Raw genomic sequence first — 26,806 nt, forward strand, 5'->3', positions numbered from 1 at the left:
ACCGGGACGTTCTCTAAATCAGCTCACAGTGAGTCCTGAGTTTGGGAATCACTGACTCTCGGTCAGATTTAAAGGCTGATTATTTAAATCATCTCATGGTTTTTAACCTAAAGTCAAACACTCTTAGAGCCACTTTTTCAGAACAGCTCTGCCTGGCAGGGAGGGTGTTAAGGGTCAAGACAGCCCACGTCCACAGCTGACAACGGGCTCTGGATTTATATGCAGTGAAGCAAAGAAAAAACAAAACTCTGAAGTTTTTGTTATTCTATACGTTACAGGAACTGTTTATATTTATGCTACGTCGAGTCAAGCTTTTTCTTAATGAAGTTTTTAGCCTGTTTTTTGTATGTAAAATGTGCTTGGGTTACATTAAATGTATTATTATTTATTATTACTGGTATACTGTAAAAGATTCAGATACTGTGCAACTTCGCAGTTGTTGCGTCAAAGCGTATCTTGGATTTCTGTCCATCAAACAGAGCCGTGTAATGACGATAACGACGAGCAGCATATTACGTTAAGTTGAAAGCGTAAAATATATTTGGTCCCCTCAAGTGTACAGAAAAAAAACCCCACTCTTTATTAGAGCATAATACAAAACATTGTACAGGAAATATCAAATTTAAGGCACGTTTGTGATTTGAGTTTTTACTGTCTCACCTATAAACAGGCAACATAACAGTGGCTGAAACATCATTCTGTCTTAACTTTGCAGGTTTAAAGCAGCACATCAGCCCCAAAGTCTACTCATCTTTATCAACACACTGAGACTAATTCATTGAAAAACAAAATTACATTCAACTGTAGAAACTCAAACTGCTGCTGCTTAGTTGCCAAAGACCAGAGCTCTTCAGCCACAACAGAAACTAAAACCTGAACTACAGTAAATATTACGTGAACAGTGGCAGACCCGCTAACAAATCCCTTCTGCCTCAGAAATCGTAAACAGACCCGAAATGCAATAAATAACTGCAGGGTATTAAACACCCTTGCTTGTTTTATTCTCTACATGTTCTCTTATGGGCAAATTGTCAGTTTGTCTTTGATCATTTCTATGCTGATGATGTCCAGTTTTTTTAGTGAAACCTGGCGACCTTTTAAATTTCCAGGAGGCTTGAATGAGAACTTCTCAATTAATTACTTTTTACAGTGTTGTTCCATGAGTTTTAAAATATTAAAAATCTCTTATGTATTTTTCAATCAGGTATCTAATTGCTCTTCCTCTTTTCACTGTATTTTATAAGCCTTTACATTTTTAAGACACGTGCACTTTGAAAAGTGTTTTTAAAGTAAGCCCCATTAAATAGGCACGTTTTGGATAAACACAAACTGCTTTACGTAAAACATAAAAGACATTGAGAAAAGAAACACGAGGTGATATTTAAAAGACAATATAAATCGGTTTTTAAAAGAGAAAATAAAATAGAAGATAAAAAATAGGCTAAAATAAAATACGGCAGACTAAACAAGAGAATAAAAATTACGTTATCAGACGTTGATTACTCTGTATTGTCCCTGTAAAACAACAAATTAAAACAAAAGGGGAAAAAGCTGTAATATGTGGTCTGAGCAATTTCCTGTCCATACAAACCTTCTCAGTCTTGCCTGATACTCTTCTGGTCTCAGTTCTGCAGAGAACAAAGGTCTTTGAGAGTGAACAGTTCATATAAACTAGAAACATTTTCTCATTTTTGCTCACTTGTTTTTTTAACTGACAGCTTCATAGTGTCCATGATACATTTGAGCCACACCCCGAGTTTATGTGTGTTTCCTTATGTCGACTGGCTGTACGCCCAGAATGAAGGCAAAAACAAACCAAAAAAAAAGCTCTAGGATATCCACCTTTAGGACCGCTGCCGCCAATGGTTCGGAAAAGAGAATTTTGCTTTACCAGCGCAAACTAAATCACTTCAGCAAACTGAAGAACAACATAAACAATGAGGATCCATCTCACACTTTTGTTGCTGTTGCTGAGGGGACAGGAAGAGTCGCAGAGGCATTGAAAATACTTGAAAGATCTCCAGGATGGTTCAACCCAACAAGTTCAGCTCCAGAGGAACAGCAGGAACACCCATCAGTCCTCGAGTCAAAGAGACTGCACACCAACTGATGCAAATCTGTGAGGTAGTTTTAGTAGGTTTCTCTCTTTAGCTGCTCCAATACCTGCGACTTCTGCTTTTCTCTGTTTTAACTAAAGGTTTTTAGTTTACAAGGATATAAAACAGTCCACCACGGATCTGGACTGTTGGTCAGACAAAACAAGAAAACTGAAGATGTCACCTGGAAGGCAGGAAATTGAGATGGGCTTTTTAAACTATTTTCTCACATACAAGGCTAAACAATGAAGCGAGTAATTGTACAAAAAGTGCATTTTGTTTTATTTTGGTCAGATACTCAGAGGAACTTAAAAAAATAAACCAGAGAACTAAATGGAAACAGACGTGGATCCTTAACATCCCTGTGGGGTTAGTTGGCGCTTCGCAGTGATAAGTGGTGATGTCTGAGTCACCTGATAAAAACAAGGGAGGCTTCATAAGGTGTCATAAGGTCTGTGAGCTGCTGCAGCATCACCAATCTGTCCTGCAGAACACAAACTAGATGGTCAAAGTGCTAAACTACCCAGTTAAAACTAAGCTCCCCTTCCTTTTCTTTTCTCTTCTCTTCTCTTTTCTTCCCTCGTCTACCACGTTAACCCGCGGCGTCACAATAACAGCTTGTGCTGTGTGTTCGTGGCGGCTGTGAGGCTCGGCTCAGCTCTAATGGCCAACCTTCATGAACAGCTGAAATCCTTTGGACGTCCTGCTGTATTCCTACAGAGGGACGACCATTGATAGGCTGCGGTATCATTTAGGCCGTTACCATGGAGATGTCAGGCACAGAGAAAGAACAAAAACAACAAACACACAAATTGTGTGCAGCCAAAACTAAAACCTGAACTACAGTAAATATTACGTGAACAGTGGCAGACCCGCTAACAAATCCCTTCTGCCTCAGAAATCGTAAACAGACCCGAAATGCAATAAATAACTGCAGGGTATTAAACACAGTACAAACTTTAAATTATTTCACATTTAAAAATAGATCATTATAAACAGATGTTGTACAGTTTCCCAACAAACCTTTACACATTTTGACTTTACAATACATTCTGAATGTATGAGTTTATATCTTAAATAAGATCATTTACATTTCAATCTACTGGGTAGATCCTGATACAGTACAGTCCCCACTGCGGGGGAAGGCATTGAATTTTATTTTTATATACGGTTTTTATTGAGACTTCCACATGGTGGCTGAGACAGACTCCACTTTTCAGCTGAATCTGACCAGCATCTGGCCAGAGGTTCCTTTCAATCAACCTCAAACTAAGCATTGATTTGCAGGTCAAAAGACGTCTGGATGTTTACGTTAAAACTGAGCTTTAGGCACCAGGGTTACACATTATAAGTGTATTCCAATGGGAAACAGGTCCTAACACTACACACTACAATATAGTATAGTATCACACTTGTCATGAAGTATTATAATTTCATACCAAAGTAATGAAAAAAAAGTATAATGGAAAACCAGTAGGGATAAAATAGGATATAACAATAATTCCCAATGATATAATTAATTAAACAAATGCAACCTGGACCCAGATAAGTGGCAGAAAATGTAAGTTTTGGAGCTGGAGAGATCTGGAGCTTTCCACTGTGAGCTGATGATCTTCCTCCTGCAGCAGCAGCAGTGACAGTGTTTGACTGAACCACCTCCTGCAGCTCAGTCACTGTCAGTGTGGAGGTGACAGACGCAATGTAATACCTATAACCTAATGAAACTGTCTACAGCAGCGACTGACAAGATTCAACATTTTACATTTACATTTTGCACTTTTTAAGACCTGGAAATACCCTGTTCCATGGAAGTCCATCCCGTAGTTGTTGAGATGGTGGTGGACCAACTGAACAACATTAACATCCAGAGAGAAACTTACAGTTTTCAGCCAAACTTGGTACGGTTTCTAACCGCTGTGTATTCTGACCTGCAGACGACCCAGTCCGAGCTCACTGGGCAAAGAAACGGTCCAATTACGTTCACAGTTCCCTTGTGCTTGAACTGTGTCAACATACAGCAACTGACACGTATCACATATTAGTGTAAATATTAAACACTAGCGGTGCAAAATCCGAATGAAACACGAGCTCAAAGTAAAGTCGGATCATCTGCTGAAGTGTTGCACTGCTGATCAGCATCAGTTCTGGACACGGCTGAACGTGTGAAAACCCTTTTCATTAAGTCAGGTCCTGAGTCGGTCCTGGACATATTACATGTATGTAAGATGACAGCTGTACTTCACCAGCTGCTTCACATGTTGCTTCCTCTGGTGTTTTGTCAGGCCGATGGTGTCAGGTGATGCTGAGAGAGTGTTGCCTCATGCTGATGGAAGCAGGGACGAGACGGCGGCTCGTTCGTGGTCCTGGTCCTCCACGATGGCCTGCAGAGCCTCCAGTCCCTCTACGGACACAGTCAGACTGCCGACCACCTCGCTGCTGTCCTCCACATCCAGAACTGCAGAACGAACACACACAGAAGGACTGTGACTGTGAGCAGGAAGATATCTGTGTGTTACATGGTGGAAATTTCATTTGAGCTGAGAGCCGCTGTCATGTCCTGCATCCTGCAGAGTGTGTGTGTGTGTGTGTGTGTGTGTGTGTGTGTGTGCGCGTGCTGACCTTTCAGACTGGTCTCAGTCAGGTCTTGTTGTTTCTCCAGGATTTCGGGGATCCTCAGGAAGGCCACTCCCACATCCTCACACTCTCTCTCCTGCTCTTCTTCCTCTGGAGGCTCGCTCACCACCGTGAACCGGATTCTGTTGAAGAAAAAGAGACGAGCCGGTCACTGTCGGACTCGAACATCCCTCCACACGTGTTTCAAATACTCTGCTTTCAATAATAGATTGTCTCTGATATTTTTTCCACAAACAAAGTTAAATTACTTCATTAAAACCTGCTAAAAATACATGTCCTCCCTCTCCCTCCCCTGTTCATTTCTAAAGTTTAACAGCTGGGCACCAGATGTGTCCTGCTTCGCTTAAAGCCTCAGTGTTCACACTGTGTTCACACCACTTCACACTGAGTGACTTTCATTCTGGACCCTGAAGTGATGTCCTAAATCCTGCAGGTACTTCCAGGTGTTACACTGAAACTTAAGGTGAGCTCTATTACTTCCTGGCTCAATTATTCTGTTGAATACTGATTTTCAATTCAAAAAACTCAAATATAGCTGTCACAGTTTCCCACTGTTACCAGCACTTTACTCTGATATAAGACAGATGTTTGACAGGCTGGAACCAGGGAACGTGCATCATGTTGTGATCTCTTCTAATAATTATCACATTAAAGCTTTTTTTTTTTTAACCAGTCTTCAACCATTTTTTATTACTCTTTTCTATTTCCATTACAGTTACTTTACAGTAACAAGTTTGTGGTCTATACCCTGCCCTGCTGCTCTCCTTTGCTCTGTGTGCAACGATTTAACTGATATAACAACAGAAAACAGTGAAGTGAGTCAACAGATAAAATGAGACCAGACTCTCCGCTGATGGTTCAAATCCATTATGTTAAGGGGGCAGGTCCACCAGCCATTTGAGAAACTGGAACTCCTTAATAGTCCCTAATATTTAAAGTCAAGGGGACACTTGACATTATTTTCTTCCAAGCTGTGAGTGACACGAACTGAATCCCATTGACTTCAACCTGGACAAATAAAACGGCAACATCTGCACCGTTAGATGCCACAAAAGGTAAGTGAGACGATGTGTTTTTTTAGGGGTGTTCCCCCCTAAGTTTGTTCAGAACAGCAATGTTCCCCAGTAAAATCTTGTCACTTCATTCAGCCATTACAACTGACAACTCTTCTTTTTCGACGGGGACATCTTACCTCATTCCGTTAAGCTGTAAAGAAATCTTTTTTGAGAAAAACCCTGAGAAAACATCAGATTCCCTGCTCTTTCTTCCTCCTGCGCTCATTCTACATGTGTTACTCCCTTGATACCCTGGACATTTTTAGGTGACGTGACACTGTCTAGACAAGGAAAAACTGAATCGCTCTTTTTCTCATCGGATGTTTCCTCACCTTTCCATATGAGGGTTTCGTCCCTGCAGGACTCCCCTCAGCAGCCGCCGCCTCGCCCCGTTGTTCTCAGCATCCACAGGAATGACTGAAGAACAATAGACAAACAGGTCAAACCTCACTCATTAAAAATACGACACACTGAGGCCTGAATTTCTGAGCCGAGATTTCTTCTCATTTTCTCAGGACCTCCCATGACCCTCATAACAAAGTTCCAAAATATTAGGTTGCATTCAAAATGAGCCAAGAGAACATCGACATTTCACCGTGAAATTGTTTCACCAGTGGTAAAAAAAAAAAACCTAACCCGTTTGACTCGGTTGAGATAATCTGGGCTGTGTTTTTGAGGCTGATACTGATGTCAATAATATGGTGTCATCTGTCCATCCATCCATTAGCTACACCTGCTTAAACCTGAGGGTTACGGGGGGGCTGCAGCCAATCCCAGCTGACACTGGACGAGAGGTGGGTTACACCCTGGACGGGTCGGCAGTCAATCACAGGGCCGACAGCCCTCAGCCGGCCGGCAGGTTCAGACTCAGAGCCTTGTTGCTGTGAGGAGAGAGTAGTAACCACTGCACCCGCTGCCTCAATAACAATATATCAGCCTACAGTGGTTTTTTAATATAAACACAAAATCTCGATACAGATCTCTTCGCTAGATACTGAGTGTAACAGTTTCCAGTGTAAAAATGATCTCGTGGGTGCTCTCTGGGCAGCTGTGGCTCAGGAGGTAGAGCGGCTCATCCACTAACCGAAAGGTCGGTGGTTCGATCCCCGGCTCCTCCAGTCAGCATCTACCATCCCTGACGGACAAACTCACACTGATTCACTGATACTGATCAGCCGACATGTACACAGACACTGACATATCTGCACTGAGATAATATCAAACAAACGGACTGAAGCCGTTTGAAAAGGAGCAGGAGTGCGGGATTTTCCCTGATCAATCACAGTAAAAAGGAGTTGCACCAGAGGATGATGTGTTTGTGTCCTACTCTGCCTCTTTATTGTCCTGTTTCCAACCGTCTGTCCGTATTTATGACGTATCGACTTATAATGCTCATCATCAATTATTTCTGGCAAAGAAAAGAAAAAAACTGCGGTGGTTGGGTTGTTGGTCTAAGTGAGTCAGAAAAACCTGGATACATGCACACTGATAAATTATATTTACATGAGATCATTCGTTGTTCGTTTTTTGTCCCAATTTCCTTTCTCTTAATGTTGAGGACATGGCTACTGAGACGTGTGACCATGTGTCATTATACTCGTTCAGAGATCCCTTATTAATGTAAATGACTATTTCAAGTTTAGCAATTTTAAACAGGGGAAACGTCAGAACACAAAACCAAACTACAAGACAAGAACGGGCCGATTTTTCTGTGTCTGGGACCAAAGGAACTGAACCACAGGTGTGGAAGTGACCTTAGAGACTAGGACTCAGACTGGGACAGCTGTGTCTGCTCTACTGAGGCTGAGATTTGCAAATAAACTAGACTCAATTTTACTGTTGAGAACAGAGATTTCTTAGTAAAACCAAGACGTTTTATCTCACGGGCCACAACCTAACACGCGTCTGTATTTTTTTCCTGAACGTCTCTGTAACCTTGAAGTCTCGGAGCAGGAAAACACCGCTGAATAACGATGTTGTTACGGCTGACTTCAACTTTATTTCTCTTTCTGGTCAGTGGGAGGTGAGGAGGAGCTTGGAATTAGACCAAATAATTGCATCAGCTCTGATTATTTTTATTTCCCCTTCCTTTACGATGAATTCGCTGAAGGAGGGAAGAGCTTGTAGAACGAGCAGGAACAGATTCGGCTTCGGTCTAAACTACTTCCACACTATCAAAGTAGCTCCTTTTTCTATCAAACAGTGGAAACAGCATCAACGTAACATTCCCTTTCAGACGTGTGTTGCTGCTGTACGTACGTAGTTATTGTATAAATACTTCAACGAAGTATCGTTCATATTGTGAAATGACACATTTTTATCACATTAAAATTTATACCAGAATTATGTGCGATATAATATGGCACACCCTTAATATTTGGTTCACTGTGAAATGTGGTATTATTTAAAGAAAATAAACAGTGACGGCAGAAAATTCCTCAGTTATTTCTCTGCAAAATGCTAATTCTAGAAAAGTATCAACTTGTTTAACGAGCAGCAACAAGCAAAGAAAGTGTCTGGACTTGGTCTGACTAACTTTCTCCAAACACCTATACTTGATAATGAAGTCCTAATTTCCAAAGTAACGCTGACGATCACCTGGATTGAAAAAAAGAAACTGATATTTAGATGCAGCAGGAATACAAACCAAGTCCAGGTCCAGGATCTTACCTTTGCTGTAGTTGTAGTTGATGCTCTTGCCCTGCGGGGGTTTGGGTAGAGACAGGGGGGTCTCCTCTGTGGGTAGATCCAGGAAAGAGTACTCCACAAACAGACGCACCACACTGCTGTCCCGGGCCACACGGGACTCTGGCTTCAGGCTCAGAGCCACGACCTCCACCCGCACTCGCTCTGAGGGCTGAGGACGAACGCATGGATCAGAGTTCATGAGAGTTTAGTTCAGCTACAGCATCAGCTACTTCCTGGATTCTCATTATTGCAGAAAATCAGCTTTTGCGACCGCCTCTTCCATTATTGTGTAGTCGTGGAGCTGAAACAATTAGTCGATCGACAGAAAATTAAATCAGCAACTATTCTGATAAATGATTAATCGCTTCAGTCGTTTTTTTTCAAGCAAAAATGCCAAACATTTACTTCCATTGTGATCATTTCCTGCTTTTTTCTCTTTTACATTTGATTTCATTGTAACTGGATCTCTTTGGGTTTTGAACTGTTGGACATAAGACATCTGGAGACGTCACCCTGGACTCTTTTTGGGCACTTTTTTTCCCCCCACATTTTCTACATTAAACAATTAATTGAGAATAGAATTGGCAGGTTAATCGATTATGAAAATCATCATTAGTTGCAGCCGTTTGTATTTGCATTGCCACAGTCTCATGCTGTATGCAGGGTTCGGAGGTTCGATTTCACTTTGATTCAATTTTATTTATATAGCGCCAAAGCTTAACATACATTATCTCAAGGCACGTTACAGAGTCAGGTCAGGACCTGAGTGTTCCAGAGAGAAACCCAACCGTTCCCACCAGAGGGCGAGCGTGTCTCCGTAATAAGTTCAAAACTGTTGAACTTTTAACCCGAGCTGCACTGACCTTTGTGAGCACAGTCAAAGGCTGAGGGCAACTTCACTAGAAATGTGTGTGTGAGTATCTCTGAATCTGACACTGAGAGTCCTCTGACAAATTATCATCATCACATTGGGACCACACTGAAAACGCCGTCTTTGAGATTCAACTTCTCAGTTTGGTACAAAATTGCTGTTTGGGTCTGTATCTTGATCTAATTACTGTTTTAGGTGGTTTTAGGGGTTTAAGGTTTTCAGCTCATGGGAGATAACAAAACCTGCGAATACTTGGAAACTAATGTTACGGTTAGGGTTTTTTCCAAATTTCTTTCAACCGAAAAGAGGGGTTCGGGATAAAAGAGAAGAGACGGAGTCAATACTGTCTCTGAATATGGGCATGGCCATAAAGGCCTTTTAATGTGAGCTCCTGCTCAACATGTGGAGAGAAGTGATGGACAAGACTGTTTGTTCAGACTAACTTTGAGATTAAGAATCCCTTAGATTATTTAGATTAGAATCAGCAGGAAGAGTTTTTAAGGTGCTCATTTGGTGTTTTTAGATGCTTGTTAACTCGTCATCCTTGACTATATTAGGCAACCTATATAAAATCAATTCATTTAATTAACTGAGACTGTCATTCAATTAGAGCTGAAAGTATTAGTTCATTAGTCAATTAATCTTTTGTTGTTTAAGTAATTACATAAGTAAAAACCCAAATATTCTCTCGTTTAAGCTTCTCAAATGTAAACATCTTCTGATTTTCTGTGGTTTTCAAGTGAATAACTTTGTGTTTTGGAGCGTTGTTAGACCAAATAAGACACTTGATGTCATCACCTTGGGCTCTAGTGAATTGTGATGGGCATTTTGAGCTGTTTTCTGATGTTATACGGGCCAAACGTATAATTGATAATGACAATAACTGTTGGCTTCAACCCTAAATCTAATTAAAGTCTGCTGACCGGACTGTTGTTGACTGGTTTGACTTGCCATCTTCTGTGTAACAACAGCAGAGATTTAGAGATAAATAATACATTTGTTAACAAACAGACCGAGCGATCAGACTCGGGCCAGAATTCAGAAACAACCTCCTGCTCGTACGCAGAATAAAATCAAACTGAACCTCCACAAAAATAAACACCTTCACAAATCTCTCCACAATCAAAACATGAATTCAACTGTTTTCCAGAGCCGGACATCAACTCTGCTGTGTGCTCTCAGGCCACGAGGGCTGTGTACATGATAACCCAACAACCCCCCTAAATCCACTGATATATTCCTTCTATTCAATCCCTGTACAGTGACTACTTCCTCTGTCCAAGGCTTTCGCTCGGATCTGTGGAAGGTAAACAGGCGTTTCACTGACTTTCCTCCCGGTGGCCTGTCCATGAACAATGCAGTCATCGCTGTCGGACTGAGTCGATTCGTTCTCATCCTGTTTGGCTGCTGGGGCCTCATCGGTACCTGGACAGATCCAGACAGGAGAGGGAAAAGAAAGGAATGAGATGAATCATTGGCACAATAGAAAAAGACTTTGATTGTGTACAACTGGCAAACAGCTCTGAGTGTGTCTGCCTTTTAAAAAGGAAATAAAAAGCAAATTATACAGATCTGAACACACCGTTTCCCGTTTTGCATCTGGCATCTGGCAACAAGGTGAGCAAACTGTACGCTGTCTCTCAGATGACTGCCATTAACATTTATGAACTCTGCTCTAAAAGATTATTGGCAGCCACATTCAATATTTATGTCTGTTCTGCTCAGGAGGCATCGTAAAACCAAAACATTTGCACCTTAAAGACAGAGCACAGGGCCTAAAAATATCCAGGCTGTTGGAGTTTGGGGCTGTTTTATGTTGGAGAACCAACGGGTCCAACACTTGTTTTCTATCCACAGTGGAAATCAAACTATAAAAGCAGAAAACTTTGGTAGAGTAGCCACAAAAGCAATGAGATTTTCAGCTTTTTTCTTATCTTCTTTATTACTGTCAGGTGTTATTGCAAGTGATTCTAAAAATCAATATTCAATATATATTTCCTGACCTTCGATTATTTCCTCTGAGATTTCAGAATCATCAGAGTAGGACTGGGAGTTCGCTGGGACCAGCTGTCCTTCAGAGAAGTGAGACTCGTCTTCATCATCCTCTTCCTCCGGGGTGTTTTGAGGAGCTGGAGTCACTTCTGACACAACCTGCACAAACAACACATGCAATAACATACAGTTCAAATTACGTCACTCTCCAGCAGAGCACACGGTGGCTTCACAGAGGAGTCAGACCCCTTCACTTTATGCACACCTCACTGTGTTGTAGATTTATTATAAATTCATTAAATCAATCTTCACTCAGTAAATTGAAGAATGGTTTGACTGCAATCCTCTTTATAATCAGACAGTGTAGGGTTTTTTTTTTTACCTTTACAACAGGTGATAATGATGTCTCTCTCTTGTCTGCAGACACACTGGGGCCTTGTGGGCTCCTGTCCTCAGCCTTACAGAAGAAAACGGTGAAAATATTAACCACTGATGGTGGTTTCTGGCTTATATTAGTTGTAATATATTTCCACTCATACCTACATTTGTTGCTGAAAACTGCAGGTTCCACAGTCGAACAAAATCAACAACTTTCATTATCTGATATGGGTCAGTCTACAGCAACTCACGTGGGACCTCCCAGGTTCTTGAAAAACATTCATGTAAAAACTTTGATGCAATTCATGGGACCTTTTAAAATCTAATAGCTCTACTCCAAATACTTTTTTCAGTTTTTCAGTTTAATTGAAGATTCTTGTTTCAGGTAAGATTTAATTTTTTTAAATTCGTTTTTTAACTGTAAAACATTCAGCAACAACTATTTACATGAACGCATGTTGTTTATGATCCTGAGGGTTTTTTTGGATGTTCAGTACAAATTTCAACCCAGTCCACTGAAGAACAAGTGATCGGTGAGGCTGAGAATACAGAGAATCACAGGAATGATGAACTTTAGCTCCGAGGGCCAAACTTCAAAAATTCACAACTGAAACAGGATTTGGAGCAGAGCTGTAGGACTCTGCAGGGTCCCGTGAGTTTAATGGAAGTTTTCATAGGAATTTTTCAGAAAAAAATCCCAGACTTGAACTGGGAAAAGTTCTGGATTCTGGGTGAGTTAGCATTGAATGACCACTATAAAAGTTAAACCCCTTATATGTGGGAAGTTTTATTCTTTTCCAGTCCCCTCATTACAAAACCCAGCTGCACAAAACCTTGTCATTTGGTAATTACACTAGTTAGCATTTCTATTTCCAAATTATTTAAATCCATTCTGCAAGCAAATACACTTGTTGTAATCAATGGCGTCTACACAAACTGGTGCTTACTATAGTCGGATCTGTGGTATTAGGCCAGTGCATCTCTACTTCAGAAACAAACAACGTTATGCGACATGCATGGGCCACAGTAAGGAATTTCTTACTTACAAACTTCACCTGGTCATCTGCAGCTGTGGGATCTACAAATGTGACTTTTTTGGCAGCCAGCTTTTCCTTTACTCGTGTCGTCTGTCTGAGTTTTGGCAGCGGGGCCTGATGGTAAGAAAACATTCAGATAAAAGCATGGAGATATATCTATATATATACATATATATACATATACACATATATACACATACACATATACATATACATATACACATATACATATACATATACATATACAGGTTCAGTAAACCAGTAATTTTCTACCTTGGTAGTGAGACATCAAGTGTTTTCAAGATAATTTCTAAGTAGTTGGTGGGTTTTTGATTCTGGTTTTGTTTCATTTTCATGAGAAACTGCACGGGTTTAAGAGTTAAATTTTTGGTAACAACTATTAAAATGATGTTTGTGCAATATTACCATTAAATTGTTTGCAGTGCTAATTGAGATTAAATTTCCCAATCGGGCCATGGAACCTTTTTGGGTCACAGAATCTTCTTGAACACCAGGGCCAGTAACTGGAGCAACTGGTCCTACCCAAGAAACAGTCCGACACATAACCCATTCTAAAACGTTGAATTGATGTTTTTGCGTATTGGGTTTTGTATGATTTAAACAAAACCAGTTATACCATGTTAACCAGTGGTCTTTAGAGGTGCTAGTAGGTGGATTTTTGTTCCCTTTGGACAGAGCCCAGCCAGCTGTTCCCCCGTTTCCAGTATTTATGCTAAGCTAATCTAACCAACGGCCGGATGTAGCTTCACATTAACTGTATAAACATGCGAGTGGGATCAACCTGAACACCTGACTCTCAGACAGAAAGAGGAGAAGGGGGTTTATCTTAATGTTGAACTGTTCCTTTAAGAGCAAATGAACATTAAATCATAGGGACATAAACTGCTGCTGCTTTGCTCTCTGTTGTTTGAAACTTCAGTGGGGATTCATTTTTGGCCCTAAATATATGAACGTCTTCCATGTTCTTTTTGGACTGTTGCAGCATTGTTAAAACGAATGGTTGCACTGTTGTGTGTTAATATATCTCCTGACCTTAGAGACAGCAACATCAGGGAGAGAGGTGGAGTGATGAAAAAGGACTCCGGCTTCCTTCTCCTCTTGCAGTATCTCCTCAACATCTTTGTCTTTCAGTAGTTTATCTCTGTGCTCTTCATCCACACTCTGTTCTTGCTTTGGCTCAGCAGTTTCCTCTATGGGCTTCTCTTTAGGGACGATGAACTCTGGCGCTTCAACAGTCATGATCGAGCCTGATGGAGGGTGGTAAGTGAACTTCCATTTCAGTGTAACTTCTATGTGGCCGGCGGGAAGCCCAGAGGGATCGGTCAGCTCAAACACGCCTGACGGACAAACAAGACAATTGACGTGACTTGTTAGAAAACACTGAAATAAAACATGAAGCAGGGCAGGAGTCGATGATAAATTACAGTAGGAGGAAAACTTTCACACCAAACTAATGACAAGTTTCAGGTTTCCATACTATTATGAAAAAAAGAAGGTGAATTATGGTAAAATCAATCCATCGTACTGATCTAAGGTCAGAGAGACAGCAATCCGATTTAGCACTGTGATGCCAACTCCTGTCTTTCTGTAAGTTTAATTCAGCATCTGAGTAGAGTTAGTAGAGAAGGGAGGGGTTGCTGTGTAACTGTTCAAAGAGATAAAACACACACATATAGTTGGTTCCATAATTAATGGGTGAGATAGACTGCAGCTCAGGGTTAGACTAGATAGACTACAGCTTGACAGGTGAATGGTAAAATGTGGATAGTATTAAAATTTTCCATTTCAGCACAAAAATCTGAGTTTATCTAAACTGTTAATAAAAAATGTCATGTGTATAATATGTGTCAGGAAACTGTGAAGCCAAAGTGAAAAACCAATCAGATCTTGACAAGTCTCATCTTGATCAGTGTAGTTAGCAAATGACCACAACAGCCAAACTCATTAATATGTGGTATCTTCTGTGCAAACTGGAAGTCTCTTAATGTTAATAGTTTTTTTTAACGTTTTATAATGTTTGCTGAGGCACAGCAGGAAACCGTCCTGTAACCTTTCACTTACAACTGGGCAGACTGAGCCTCAATGAACAAAACTAGGGCTGCAACTCACAATAATTTGCGTTATTGATTAATCTGCTGATTATTTTCTTGATAAATTGATTAATCAATTGATCTATGGAACATCAGTTAATAGTAAAAATGTGAGACTCCAGGGTGCCATCCACAAATGCAAATGTTTTGCCTGGCCAACAATCTAAAGCCCAGAATTCGCAGCAAATTCTCTGATTATCAAAATACTTCCAAAAATAATTTTCTTTCGACTTATCAATTTTCGACTAATTGCTAACTACTTCCGCTCTGTTGTAGTATAAAAGCTAACACTTGAAAAACATCGATGTGACCGTTGACAAAACAATCTCGCCTCTCAGCCACTTAGTAGCTTGAGCTTTCGATCACGTAGCATGATCTCCATCACAGCAGCAGATATAGTTGTCCAGTTGTCATGGAATTGTGGATGCTCAAATTTATATTTTTTCTGAACACTTCCAGGACTTTTTCTTTATTTTACTGTTATTATTTATTTAATCTCTATTTTTCACAATAAAATAACATCAGAAAAAGCAGTAAAACTTTGAAAACATCAGATTTCTGGGGCTATTGCTTGAAAAATACGTGAAATGAATGAAAGATTTGTGAAAAGATGAAAAACAAACTTAGGCAAGATCGTAGCCAGAGAAAAAAACAAGAGGTGTAGGAGTAAGACCAGACTTCAGCAGAGTAAAACAAACCCCAGTTGGCCCTCACCTGTGATCCCCTTGTCCTGAGCCAGTGACAGCAGAGGTACTCTGGTCTTCCCCAGGTATGTGTCCATCTGCTCCTCCTTGTAGTCGAACACATACAACTGAAGGACCTCAGACTTCAGGTACTGGTCCAGACCTACATCCATCAGGACAGAGTAGGACTTGAGGTCGTTGAAGTGAGGCTCACAGCTGTCGTGAACAGTGGCAGTGGGGTAGTCAGAGAAGTCAAAGAACTTGTAGACCACGTAGGGACTCGGCTGCTGGGAGCTTCTGGCTCGAAGGTCTCGACAGCGTTGGACAGTGATGAAGAGTTCGTTCCAACTGCTGCCTCGTGGTTGCAACTGAGGTGCAAGATTGGATGAAAATTTAAGGTTCATTTCCAGTAAAAGGTGTAAATTTACATAACTGTGCAGGAACTGAACTGAACCTTCTAAAGTTGCAGTTACTGCAAGTTGTTCTGGATAAGAGAATCAAAGTAGAACGACAGTTTGTTACAACATGGTTTTAACTTCCGTAGCTCCACCTATTACTAAAATAGGTCCAAGGTAGAGCTGAAACGATTAGTCAATTAGTCAACAAAAAAAATGATCAGCAAAAAGTTTGATAGTCGATTTAATCAGTTTAATTCAGGCAAAAATGAAAATATTCACTCGTTACTGCTCTTCCGTTGTGATAATTTGCTGCTCTTGCCTCATTGTAAACTGAACATCTTTGGATTTTAGACCGCTGGTTTGACAAAACCAAAATCATCTATCATACATGCATTGTTTTTCTGTGTGATGAGGGATTATTAGCAATGTTACAGGTACAATCAATCAGTTTTACCTCTCCGTTAAAGTGGTGTCTGACAAAACTGTTGGTTTGTTTACAACCTCTCTGGTCTTACTGCTTGTGCTTTTTTTCCCTTTCACACCTTTTTCATGGTTTCTGAAAAAGGTGTTGAGTTGTCCACTGTGAGCTGTTGATCTTCACTGTTTGACTGAAACTGGACTGAAAAAGGACTAAACAAGCACATTCACATACACAAACATTTTAAAACTAACAACACTGCCTACAGCAGTCAACAGACAAGATTTTAAGACAAAATCTTGTCTCTTTTGAAAGAACTGAGATATAAATGATTTTTCAGACTTTCAAAACCTGCAGATAACCTGTTTCGTAGTGATGTTGCTGCTTTCTGGGATTTCAGCAGTTACTTTGGTGAGTACAATGCCACTACAATCGATAGCAATGATGGCTGGAGCTACAAAAATAAAACTGAAGTTTTAGTACACAGTAGTTTCTTTTAAATAACTGAGATGTAAAGGGTAGGTACCTGTGGTTTTCCATTCAGTGTACTGTTGATGTAGCCCACGGCCTTCACCTTCTCTTTATACAGGCGGATGGTTTCTGTCATGGGTATCCTCAGCCTCAACCAGTAATCCACGGAGCCGATAGATCGCACCTCATCGGATGTACCTAAGAATTGAAAACATGTTATCTGTTAAAACGTTTGAATTGAAGCCAGGTATGCGCATGACTGTGTTCTGCTGACTCTCTCACGTTCCCTGTTCCTCTGTGGCGGACTAAAGCTTACAGTACAGGGATACTACATTTAGTTTATATGTTTAAAAGATGAGCTTAAAGATCACTTAAAAGTTATCTTTTCAAACCATCTTTTAGAGAATTATGCTAATTCATTACAACAGATATTCTTTTTGAATGGAGAGAGTACCAGTATAACTATAGTCTTTTACAGTGTGTTGCATTATGGGTTGTTTGTAGGCTTATAATGTTGCTAGGCTAGCGAGTGTTTTCGAGTCCGTCTATAGTGAGTCTCTCAGAGTTCATCAGCCTTAAAAGTGTTTGGTTCATCCAGTGTAACCTGCAGGAGTTCCTGAAGGCTGGTGCAACATGTTCTACCACAGAGGAAATAAATTCATGACGAGTGAAAACGAGTTCACAGCATCTCCTGACGTCTTTACTGCAGAAATGAACCGGGCAGAAAATCTGTCAAACAGCCAAGAATTACAGCTGTCAACAGATGATGAGCTCAAAAAGACTCAGTGTGAAAAATGTGAACTGTCAGAGAAAATAATTATGCGAGAGGAATGAGAGAGAGAGAGAGGAATTGACTCACTACAGTAACTCAGTCAGCTGACAAGTGGCCACCGGGAAAGTGAGCTGTCTACAGACGTCCACCCCAACAAAAGTTTTGGTGAGCAGCCGAATGCTGTTACGTTGTCAGATGAGAAAATTCAAGTCCATCAACTATGAGTCTTGTTTTACCAGTGTTATTTTGTATGGAGCACAGTGTGATCCTCACAAACTCCCTCTTGATATTGTCTGAGTGTACTGTGAAAAGCAAAACCTCCATTGTGTTTTTATAAATACTGAATTGATAACGGTGCGCCTAAGCCATCCATAAACGTGGGGAAACCCTGTTCGCGCCAACAGCGACTGTAAGCTTGATCTCATCTCACTCACCGACCAGCGGTACGGTCCCATGAACTTTCCCGTCTTGCCCCAGCAGCTGTTGCAGTCGAAGCTGTCCTGTCCCCAGTGTCCTCCAGTCTAGACCCAGGGCCTGATGCAGTTCGACAGTGACAGAGTATCCATTGAGGTAGTCGAGGAATTGGTCGTCCATGCTCACCACGTACTTAGATGTGAAGCCATATTTTGGTCTGTGGCCCGTCACCACCGGAGTGGAGTGCAGTTCAAACAAATAGAAAGAGTATGTACAGAAGGTGGAGGGTTCACTGTCACCCAAAGCCTGCAAGGCAGACGGGGACAGCACAGCACTGACTATCTGAAGCTCCAGAAGGTTTTCTCCATGCTCCAGGTGAAGAGTTTCATCAAACTCATCTGCTTCATCCTCATTGGTGAGGTCTGGTCTGAAGACATACGTTTTTGTACCGTAGGCAATGTCCCTGAGCTGACCTGAGGAGCAGCAACAGGAAAAGTGAGAGTATGAGTTCATAGATAATCAAAGATAATGTGGAACAAACACAAAAACAAACTAGAATGGTACTCAGTAGAGCCTGCACCCCCACCAAGGCTAAAAATGCCCGCAATGTTAAGGAAAGAGACAAAAACCTCCTGGATCCATCCCTAATGGGTTCTTCCCTGGACCATGCCCCATCCCTGCACCAAGTTTGGTGCAAATCGGTCCAGTAGTTTTTGTGTGGCCACCAAACAGACACGGGTGAAAACATAACCTCCTTGGCGGAGGTAACAAAGACTGAGGCGATCTAACAAAACAACCTCACTGCACAGTTACACATCAAAAACTTATGCAGCTCCGCTCGGCTTTACGGAGCTTTGCAGGGAGTTTCAGCTCATTGTTTATCTGTCAGGACCACAGCTTCACTGCTCTGGTTCACTCTCTCCACTCTCATGCAGCAGGCTGATGTTTTCAGAGAAACAGCTGTAAAAAGCCACTGTCCACTACCTGCTGAGCAGCAACCAGCAGATAGACTCAGTCAGAGACCAGCTGGTGAACACAGTGGAACATTTAGCAGCTAAAGAGCCAGATGTTTCCCTCAGGAGCTGGTAGACATCTACAGCGTTACTGAACACACAAAAACAGGACTCTCCTGGATAATGTAACCATCATTTCGATTTTTCTTGTGACCACCAGTTTAAATTATTTACACTTTGCTTCTGACTGATCAGGGCATCTTCAGGCGCTATAGTACTAATGAGCCTCAGCTGCCGCCGTATGGAGAAGAAGCCAGTCAGACGTTTGAATCAGAGGGACAGGGGATTCAAAAACAGTTCTTCACTGAAATTGTGAACAAAAGTTCTTCATACTATCAAAATTCATTCAAAATTAACTTTTAAAGTAAATTAATTTAAGCTGCAGATTGAAAAATCAGTCTTCTGAGGAGTATCATCTTTAGCTTCGGATGACCATTAATGTGAAGCTCTGTGATTGGCTGTTTGTTGGTGAAATGTACCTTGGGAGTTGTAGTTGACTTTTCTCCTTCGGTTTTGGGGTACAGCATCTTGTACCTTTGACTTTGCACCAAAAATCTCATCTGTTCTGATGAACCAGGACAGTTTCATGTTCATCACAAACTGTTAGTCACCATCACTGAACATGAAAAAAATCAATGGAACTTATGGAACTACAGGAACCAGGGACACCTGAAATAACTCTTCACACTTCTCAACTCTGTTTTCAGTTTTAAAATACCATTCTTTCTCCAGACCTTAATTTAACCTAGTGCAACTACAGTGGACAGAGCATGCAGCAACACTGATTATTGGCCTGGTTGTAGGTAACTACATTCGGATTTAGATGGTCCTTAACACAACTGGTGCTGATAGCAGCCTGGCAAAATAACCATGCTTACCTTCCAGTTTCTTGATCTTTGCAGCCCTTGTGTCCAGCAGCTGAGCCTGTCGTTCCAGCTTCTGCTCATACCCTACTTTGTCACTGTCCATCTTCTGTAACACAGCTTCCAGCTCAGCCTGGTGACAATTGGGAGACATTTTTATCATGAAAAAAAAAAAAAAAAAAAAATCAGTGGTTTCACATTTTAATGGATACATACATTTTATTTGTTTTGGATTTACTTTAGCAAAGTCTGGGTGTTTTGGGGCAGTTTTCTTATTTTATTGGATATTAAACAGTAGAAAGCTGATAGGATTGGGGGGGGGGTAGACTCCAACCAGGGATGCTGTGATCAAATGGTCAGCATCTCAAACCCCTTAGCCCAGCAGGATGTCCCTTGCAGACCTGATTTGAAATAAAACAATAACTAACTTCCCCATTATTTATGACAACGCAGCAGCAGCAACGATGATTGTAAAGTTACAGACAGACTGAGGCCAAAAACCCTCCAAAACAATGAATAACCATCACCATCTGTGTAACCAGGAAAGATACCAATGGTCTGCTCATGACTGTGGTTTGGATTCTTCAGCCACTCACTTCTAAATTTCATAGTGACAGGTAAATCTACCTGCTTTACCAGTCACTTTACCAGTCAGTCCACTCGTATTTGAATTTTTTTTTTCAATTTTCAAAATTAGTTTGGTCTAAAAAAAAAAAAAAAAAAAAAAAAAAAAAAAAAAAAAAAAAAAAAAAGGAAAAAGAATGAAAAACGATGATGAGGGATAAAAAAGAAATGTAGGTTGAAAGATATAAAGTCTGTTGGTCTGCGAGTGCCCTCCTCCACCTTGTAGTTTTTGCTGATTTTGCTCTCCATGCTCAGGATGTTTCTGGTCTTCTCCAGCTCCTGGATGGTTTCAGCGTGAGCGGCTCGTAGCTCTCTGATGGAGCTCTCTGTGTTACTGCTCCCTCCCTCCTCCACCTCCTTAAGGAAGCCCAGATCACCACTCTTCTGTGATTTACGTGTCTGTGGGGGACAGATTTTTACATTTTAGGAGCAGGAGGGAGAACTGTGAGAACGACACTTTGTTTGTCAGCCAGAGGAAAAAAAAGGTTCACCATGAAAATATGGAAACAAACAAAAGCCTAACTTGCCTTAATCTGCCATATGACCATGACCCTTCTACAGCTAAATCATTTAGTACTGCAGGAAATACAGATTTCATTTACCATTAATGGTTGAAAAAGTTGACCTGAATACTACATATGCACACATACTCATTAACACACGCTGCTCCAGAACATACTGTAATTTAAATTTTTTTTAATTTTAAAAGTTTTTATTTTCCACGTACCTTAATTAGAAGCAGTGCCTCCGTGATTTCAGCCACGTCATACTCATTCTCCTTTAAATAACACATTATGATTCCATTAAACTTTTTAGATGCAACAATTCTGAAGAACTGCAATCCACAGTAGGTGCGACATGGGAGGGTTGTTATGTCAGCCGCTCCTGTCAATCCCCAGCCATAAATTGCTGAATTTTGAATGTGAAAAGTTTTGTTTGTATCAGTTCCTATGGCAGGAAAACAAACAAGTTATTTTATACTCTAAAACTGAAATTAGCTGGTAAAAGTCAAATAAAATAGTCCTTACAGTCCAACTGAAACCACATTCAGTCATCCCTTTTTCAGTCAAAAAATGTCTCTGAATGTCAAGAGACACAGTAAACAAACTTGCTATGTAGATACGTGCCAAGGACGGATGGTGTCTTGTTAGTGGTATTGAAGGGAAAGCAGCAAAGCAGCATCTAACCAGACCCAAGTGACATTTGCATGTACCGACGCGTTTACATGCTGTTTAATGTGCTGCACCTGAGCAGCTCATTGGCTCTTCAGCCTGCAAACTGACGTGAGCAAGTCACTTTTCCCTGGTGAAGGTTCAGGACAAGATGTGTGTTAATGTTTTTAAGTGAGATAAGAAAGAGACTGTAGCAGGAAAGCTCATGTGGTACATAGACAGGGAACTAACTATTCTAACGGATTAATGCAAAGACAGAGGACGCCATCATGAAACCAAAAAATATAACATAAATTTCTCCCTTTTGGTGTCTGATTTTTTCTCAAAGGAGAACATACAGATGTGTTTGCTGGAGCACACAACAAAAAAATGTTTATTCAAAGCCACCATGTGGAGAATTTAACCATGTCTGACTCCGGTGTATAAAAAGCACTGCACATTATTACCTCTCCCAGCTCAAGACAACACACACACTGCACTGATTTAGCAGGGTCTCCTTTTTTCCTAAAACTTATGGCATCAGAATCATTTGAAATAATGGTTGCTTTAAAACATTGCTAAACTTGGAGACATGTGATACTACTGGTTTAGGCCTGATTTTGATATTGTAAAATACTGTATGTATGTCCGAGGAGTATTTTTTGCCTTGTATAAGCATAAGCAGATCTACAGTATTTTTCTAGAGAGCTTCCCAACGTAGGAAATGTACTTGTACGTGTGTGTTACTTCCCCACACGGATGAATGTATTCATTATTAGCAAGATACCAGCATTTAGTCTAAAATCAAACCAGTTTACCCTGCTGTAGAATTTCACACGATCATTGAGTTCCTCCATTTGTTGCTTCTGTTCCAGAAACTGGATTTGAAGCCTCTTATTTTCTTCTGTCAGCTTCTCATTTGTATCTGAAAAAGCACATTACAAACCACATTAATGAAAATAGGACATTAAATCACTACTTTCAGTAAAAATCTTCCTTTGATGATTAGCATGATTTACACTCCACCCAGTAGCACAAAATTACTGTATTCTTCATATGACAGTATTTAAATGACAGTAGCTCTACAACTACATAAAATGTTTGTGGCACAGAAAAGGATTTGTTTTGAATATTTTAACCAGAAATAAATTGAGCATTATCATGTCAATATGTTACATTCTTCTGTACTTTGTAGACATGTACAGCAACCAAGCACTATAGATCAGTCCTGTAATTAACATGCATAGTTGGCAGGATATAAAAGTAAAAGTACCCCTCTCGGTCCTGATTTTGTCGAGGATTTCATTTTTGTCGACGAGGTCGGCCTTCAGCGCCGTCTCTAGCTGTGCGATCTGTAACTTCAGCTGCTGCTCCTGAATCTGCCATTTTTGTTGCTGAGACACATCAAAGGCACTGGAAACACACAAAAAGAAATGACAGTAATTATTACTTAATTATAATAATAGTAATAATAATTAACGAAATTGAGAAGTGACACTGACATGTAAGCATCATTCGTGAAGCCTTAAATGCATTCAAGGTGACGGCTGAGTCATTTCAGATGTCAGTAACCTGACAGTTCTGCAGATGGTACATTTGAAATCATGCAGCTCCCACTAAATGCATTTTTCTGTGTAGTGACGCACAGTCACAGCTTCACCTTTTTTCATCGGACGAGACTAAACCATGTACCTGGGACCATCAGAACGCTTTGATGCAGCTGATCTGAGCTGAGGCTTCTCACCTGTTGACCAGTTTCTCATTGTTTTCCCTCAGCAGGTCCCTCTCCTGCTCCAGTTCACTGATCCGCTCCTGCAACTGTCCAACAAAACAAAATGGAAAGAAGAGGTGAGTCTGTCCTTTGGCTGATCTCCACCACGGACTGACAACAGAAGAGTCCATCTCCGCTGACTGGTTATATGATCTAGTGCACTGAAACTTTTTATCATCTTGATTTTAAATATAAACACTGATAGTAAACGGTTTCAGACAAACTTTTGAAACTAAAAGAAACCATCTTTTTTTATATAATGTTATCACTTTGTATTTTAAATTTAGTTAGTTTGATTTGAAAGTATCAGCAGACAAATGGCTGATTATCCATCAACTGGTCAAACTGTTATGTTCCCAACATATTGATCCTGAATGTAAAGCTGTTAAACTATTTTTTCTGAGCATACGTACTCTCTCAGCAGTTGTTGGGGCAGAGTGGGGTTGATACTGTAGACATGGGAATAAAGTTTTCCTTTCTGTCGGTCAGACATTCTGTACAGCTCCAGGATGCCTCGGTTAAACCTCACACTTTACATTACATTCATTAGTCGGACTATTTTGTCCAACGTATCTTATCTCTGATCACAGGGTACAGAAATAGGGCTGCATCCCACGATATTTTCATTATCGATTAATTTGCCAACATCTTCAAAATGCTTGTTTTGACCACTCAACTTTCCCGAAACCCAAATATATTTCATTGAAATGTCATATATTTCATATACTGTATGCCAAGAAGCAGCATATTGTCACATTTGAGAAGCTAGAATGATCAAATTTTATTGCTTATAAATGGCTGAAACCATTAAATGTTTTTAAAAATAGCTGCAGATGAATTTGTTGTTGATCGACTAATTGTTGCAGCTCTGTGTCAAAGTGTAGTAACTCTGCTGTCCTGATTTTGGTGGGGAGTTTATTTCATTAGTTTTGGGTCAAAAATAGACAAGAGTCTGACCAAGATGAGCGACCACAGAATCCTCTGAGTGCTTAACGTCCAGAGGCAGAGGAGGGGTGTAGGGTTTGACCTCGCCTTGGACGAAGAAAGGAGCTGTGCCTTTCACTGCCCTGTAGACCACCAACAGACTTTTGAAGTGGATGAAGCTGCAACAGGGAGCCATCTTCCAGGCCAAATGCGAGGCATTTCACATTTCTCCGAATGACCTTATAGGCCTGGTGTAGTGTAACAGTCACCTGCTCCAGCTTTTTCTTGGATATGGTGGAGCTCTGCAGCTGTTTCTCCAGGTCCAGACCCTTCAGTCTCTCGTCTTTCAGCTGGCCAGACAGCTCGTCCACCTTCAGCATTGCGGCGTCATGACTGGCCTTCAGTGTCCGCTGACTCTGAAACCCACAAATTAACACTTGGATAATAACATTCTGGACGTCCCCATTTACTTTCATTCTGAATATAACAGGAAACCTTGTTCCTGAACGTCCTCTGCTGAACGTCCTCAACAGTACAGGAATTTTATTTTCTCTGTGTATTTGCAGCTTAGCTACACATTCAGTGGTGAGAAGGGGAAAAGAACAAGTATGCCAGATGTAATCTAATCTCTAGTTTGGTAGTGTGGCAGTGTGAAAAGAAAATGGGAAGTGACCTGCTTCTTATGTTAATACTGATTTTTGAGTCTCCCGCTTCAGGCCTGATCAAAAGCTTTTTCTAAGGGATTCTGTTAATAACGCTTCTGAAAATGGAATACTTTGATTACTGGGACTTGAATTGAAAACTGTTTAATGTTACTCCACCTTGCAATATAATGCATTTCAGTAAAATACCATCTTTAACTATGACCTCAGTAATAAACAGACTTACATTAACACCTCTCCGACACTGTCAGTCAAAACTGAAGGTTGACTTTATTGCAGATCTGTTGTATTGGATGGCATTAGACTTTACAGGCGTACCTAAATAAGTGGCCACTGAGTGTATATTTGAAGGGTAACAGTAACAGGTTAGTGACAAATGTGGGAATAAACAAGTCTGAGGGTTTCTGAAACCAGGGCAACATACTAATTAAACTCTAATTAAACTCTCTGTTTTGAAACTCACAGAGGAAAATGTCTGGTGATTCAAATATGCCAAAGCTAATATTTATTTGCCTTTAACATTAACGTGTATATAAAATTGTGAAAACGCTGAGTGATTATATCATATCATTTCTTTATGTTTTTTGTTTTTTTTTCCAGTCATGTACTTTCTTTTTCTTATCTAACAATGAAAGTACAATTGAAAAAAAATGCAAAAGGTAGACAATAGATAAAGATCCTGGAAGTTTACTAGCCTCAGCTGAATGAACACAAAACCCGTCTGACTCACTGAGAGAAAGACCGATCCTCTGAAATAACAGAATCAGATGGGAAAATCGAGGCCTGCATGTCTTATTCATAATGTGAAGTTCAGTACACAACCCGTCTCAGACTGTGAAGAGATTTACTTTTTTCTTCTCTTGTCTTCTTCAGAGATTTGTTGTGTCAGAGACAACAGGTGAAGACTGCTCCCCACAGGGATACAAGTATTGATTTGTCAATACTGAATTCATTATTTTCCTTGTGAGTTGATGTTACTGCTGGATTTCAGCGAGGAAGAGCCTGTACAAACATCGCACCTCTTGTAGTTGTAGAAATCGACTCTCCAGCTCTGTTACGGCGCAGGACCTGTCAGCAAGCTGCTTCTGCAGCTTGATCATCGTCACGTTGTTGTTGACATGTGACCTGAGAGAGAACACAACTCACGAGTGTTAGTGTGTGAAAGCCAGACATGTTTGTATACAGACCAGATACAGGTGTATCATAAACCTGTATCCGTTGTCTGATTAGTGAACAGGTGCAAACAAAAATAATCAACAGTTCCCACATTCAGGTTCAGGTCAAACAATGTCTTCAGCGAGGTGTAAACAAATGGTCGTGTCCCACAGACTCTTCAGTTTTCATGTGCTGCAGTTGTTGGTAAACATTTTTGACCATGGACTAAAACACAACACACAATTCTCCCAAAACAATTAAGTAACGTACACAATGTTTCCACACTCAGGTTTTCATTAGAGAGAGCAATAATGGCCACAGAACAGTTTTAAAGGGTCAGTTCAGCCAAACTATAAAACAACACTTTACCTCAGTTTGGTGGTCTGTTGCTGTCGGACCTGCAGAAGTCTCTCTTCATATTCGCCCTCCTTCTTCCTCAGTGCCTCCCTCATCAGCTCTGAGGCTCCCTCCATCTCCTCCATGTGGCTCCGCTGAGACTCTATCACATTCTCTCTGGTACACAAACAACAAATACCATCTTTGGGGAAGAAGTGGCACTGGATATTATTATTGTTTCCATTACGTGAAAACCTTGCAGTTCCAAAACGTTAGTTATTTAGAGAAA

At 40.6% G+C, this 26,806-nt stretch overlaps 1 protein-coding gene across 2 annotated transcripts in view; it reads right to left on the reverse strand.

The window, feature by feature from the left end:
* Positions 1 to 2,117: 2,117 nt before the first annotated feature.
* Positions 2,118 to 26,806, reverse strand: part of rpgrip1l (RPGRIP1 like) — a 28,604-nt gene continuing 3,915 nt past the window's right edge. Inside the window, exons 6-26 of one of the 2 annotated variants that reach the window (XM_040132725.1) lie at positions 26,551 to 26,694; positions 26,046 to 26,151; positions 24,634 to 24,780; positions 23,414 to 23,487; positions 22,943 to 23,082; positions 22,488 to 22,594; positions 21,246 to 21,296; positions 20,738 to 20,917; positions 19,910 to 20,027; positions 18,039 to 18,491; positions 16,888 to 17,030; positions 15,577 to 15,913; positions 13,805 to 14,109; positions 12,770 to 12,865; positions 11,719 to 11,793; positions 11,348 to 11,495; positions 10,672 to 10,769; positions 8,456 to 8,642; positions 6,118 to 6,202; positions 4,716 to 4,852; positions 2,118 to 4,551 (exon numbers count right to left, since the gene is read on the reverse strand). In XM_040132725.1, the coding sequence (XP_039988659.1) occupies positions 4,415 to 4,551; positions 4,716 to 4,852; positions 6,118 to 6,202; positions 8,456 to 8,642; positions 10,672 to 10,769; positions 11,348 to 11,495; positions 11,719 to 11,793; positions 12,770 to 12,865; positions 13,805 to 14,109; positions 15,577 to 15,913; positions 16,888 to 17,030; positions 18,039 to 18,491; positions 19,910 to 20,027; positions 20,738 to 20,917; positions 21,246 to 21,296; positions 22,488 to 22,594; positions 22,943 to 23,082; positions 23,414 to 23,487; positions 24,634 to 24,780; positions 26,046 to 26,151; positions 26,551 to 26,694 (3,268 nt within the window). In that variant the 3' untranslated portion in view covers positions 2,118 to 4,414. Of the gene's footprint in view, positions 4,552 to 4,715; positions 4,853 to 6,117; positions 6,203 to 8,455; positions 8,643 to 10,671; positions 10,770 to 11,347; positions 11,496 to 11,718; positions 11,794 to 12,760; positions 12,866 to 13,804; positions 14,110 to 15,576; positions 15,914 to 16,887; positions 17,031 to 18,038; positions 18,492 to 19,909; positions 20,028 to 20,737; positions 20,918 to 21,245; positions 21,297 to 22,487; positions 22,595 to 22,942; positions 23,083 to 23,413; positions 23,488 to 24,633; positions 24,781 to 26,045; positions 26,152 to 26,550; positions 26,695 to 26,806 lie in introns of both variants that reach the window. The other variant, XM_040132724.1, reaches the window with a different exon arrangement.

Source organism: Xiphias gladius, chromosome 8 (assembly GCF_016859285.1).
Source record: "Xiphias gladius isolate SHS-SW01 ecotype Sanya breed wild chromosome 8, ASM1685928v1, whole genome shotgun sequence".
NCBI lineage: Eukaryota > Metazoa > Chordata > Actinopteri > Istiophoriformes > Xiphiidae > Xiphias > Xiphias gladius.